Here is a 2,709-nt window from a genome sequence, read left to right on the forward strand (position 1 = left end):
TTGGGAGACAGGCAGGCGCCCCATTTTCCCAACTTCGCATTTTCTTCGGGTGGGGGGTTGTTCACAACTGTCTTCCCTCGATCGGAGGGGTCTTCAGGATGCTCATTCAACTGTATGTTGTTGTCGTTCGGGTTTCCATATGATTGCTCCTTCAGCTTTTGGATCTCTTCTAGCTTCTGATTCAGCTTGTACTGGTTCTGGCGAAGGGTGACTTCTAGTTGTTTGTTGCAGCTTCTTTCATCCTTCAACTCCTTCTTACAAGCTTTGAAGTTTCTTCATTTGCTCCATGTGTTCTAGTTCTGATTTACCAACTCGATATTGGGCTTCGGCTAACTGCTTCTTTTTGGTCGTCAAACTGGCATAAGTTCCTTTAAGGGTGTCACCCCCTTTGAGTCTTTTGAAAACCCTCTGTCTGTACCTCATCATCAGCTTGGCGAACTCGGTCTCTCTTCTGATTCATATTGAATTTCAAGGTCTCTTTCTCCAATGAGATCTTAGCAAGCTTAGATTTGAGATCGTCATTCTCTTTCTCTAAAGTCTTGATAGCCTTCTTCAATTCATCCATCTCGGAATTTGGATGGTTCTCTAGCTCAGAGGATTGGAGGTTCATGGATGGTTCGGGTGGGAACGACAATAAGACCTCACTAACTCTGCTTTTGACCCAACTGGTGTAATCTTCCTTGGCGACACAATTCTTCTTACCCATCTCTACTCTTCCTTGAGGACAAATCGACCCCCAAGCCTTGACAATCTTCTTGATCAACTCTGGATCTTCGACTCCTTCGTATAAAACAAAACCTTCTACACTTTCGAGATCAGGTTTGTCCACCATAGGATATCCAAGTTGTCACAATGCTAACCTTAGATTGTAGTTGATTCCTCCTTTTGTACCAAGAAGAGGCACATTAGGAAAATCCCCACAATTGAGGATGAGCTTGATACCATCGTACACTCGAGAATACCAAGGAATCCCTTCGGCCTTTAAGGACATGACCCTCTGGGACCATTTCAGATTATCTTTGTTCTCAACAAAAGGACCTTCACTGGGTAGATGCAAAATAAACCATCTATACAGTAAAGGGGTGCAACAGACGATAGTCCCTTTCTTCTTCTGGGTCCTTACGTGAATGGAATAGTAAGTATCATCAAGAAGAGTGGGAATTGGGTTCTGAGTCAAGAAGATGTGAATAACAGCCAAGTCCACGAACTCCTCCATATTCGGAAACAAGACAATCCCATAGATGAGTAAAGCTAGATAGGCGTTGAAGGCCGTCCAGCTTCCAGCTTCAGCAAAAGTGATAACTTTGTCTACGAGAAACTTGGAGGTGAAGCCATGGATTCCACCTTTTGGTTTCAGGTTCAATTCTATCTCCTTCTTTCCCATATGAAGAGCTTCAACAAGTTCTCGATATTCAGGAAGTTCCTTAGTGCGGATGTAGGGCACCTGGTTCTTTATCTTGATACCCAAAATATATGAATACTCTTCCAATGTCAGCGTTAGCTGATAGTCTTGGAAAGTAAAGCACCTTAGTGGTGGATCGTAGAACTGCACCAAGGTGTGCACAGCGGTGATGTTGACCTCGGTGTTCAGAATTCCCAGCAGGTTACCATACATTTCCTTGAAGGCGTCTTTGTGAGTCAGGTCTAAACGTGCCCCAAGTCCTCTCAACACAGCCAATGGAGGTTCCACAAACTTGTAATTGTGGATGCTCTTCCTCTCGGGATTCATGCTTCGCTTCAATTGCTTGGTGAATAGAATGGACTCTTCGATTCCTGGAAAAGACATGCATATGCAAAAATTTGGTCATGATGAATGATAATGCAATGATGACATGATAATAAGTCACGTGGGGTCGGAACCATAGCAAGTTCTGGATAATCTGTAAGTGCCATATGTTGCAAGTACAAAAGTTCGACGTAGAATGAGTATCAAGGTAGGTAGAGTTTATGGTTTCCTGCAATGAAAACCCATATCCCCCTCACAAGTGTGGACTATGCTCCAAGGTGGTCCCTAGAAGGTCTCCCAGAATCATCGACTCGAAATGAAAATACCCTGCCGTAGTGAATACTCACAGGAAAAAAGTACTTCCAAGTGAATCTAGTCTGGGTGTGGTTCCCGTGACCCCCAACGTGCGAAACGCAGGTGTACACGACTATCCACGAGTCTAACCTATGTGTATACTAAGCTCGGGTATAGAGCTTTCCTCTCATGTAATCTAACCCATCCCAACAACAGTGTAACAAATATATCCATAATATAAAGCGAATGCGATAAATAAAAGCGAGTAAAGCTATGAGTTAAGCACCTAAACTAGCGAGGGGACAACCTAAACTAGGCTTGACTCCTTTTAGCGACTAGGAAATACTCCCAGTAACGAAGTATTCCCCAGCAGAGTCGCCAGCTGAAGCTAGCGGAAATATACCCGAACGTATCGCACGCTCGAACACACAACAGAGTTGCCATCGAACTTTATTTATCCCCAGAGGGAAGGGAAAACATCGATAAAACCCCGGGGAAAGAGATATAATGGGTAAGGAAGTCGGTTATGCAAGGGGAAGGTATTAGCACCCAAAACATCCATGGTACTCCATGGGAACCGTTTTGATTGTTCTCGCTCGAATAGGTGTTAGATCTAAGATTACTCGCAAAAGAATGAAGGGAAAGGAAGGGAAATAGATAAAGTGCTCGGTGAGGATTATGGCCCTCAT

At 44.0% G+C, this 2,709-nt stretch overlaps 1 protein-coding gene across 1 annotated transcript; it reads right to left on the bottom strand.

Moving 5' to 3' along the window:
- Window positions 1-379: 379 nt before the first annotated feature.
- Window positions 380-1,729, bottom strand: LOC127080177 (uncharacterized). The gene is made up of 2 exons (XM_051020509.1): window positions 892-1,729; window positions 380-780 (listed from the first exon to the last, which is right to left on the bottom strand). Exons 1-2 carry the CDS (start codon window positions 1,727-1,729, stop codon window positions 380-382), a joined length of 1,239 nt encoding a protein of 412 aa, XP_050876466.1.
- Window positions 1,730-2,709: the final 980 nt, after the last annotated feature.

Source organism: Lathyrus oleraceus, chromosome 5 (assembly GCF_024323335.1).
Source record: "Lathyrus oleraceus cultivar Zhongwan6 chromosome 5, CAAS_Psat_ZW6_1.0, whole genome shotgun sequence".
NCBI lineage: Eukaryota > Viridiplantae > Streptophyta > Magnoliopsida > Fabales > Fabaceae > Lathyrus > Lathyrus oleraceus.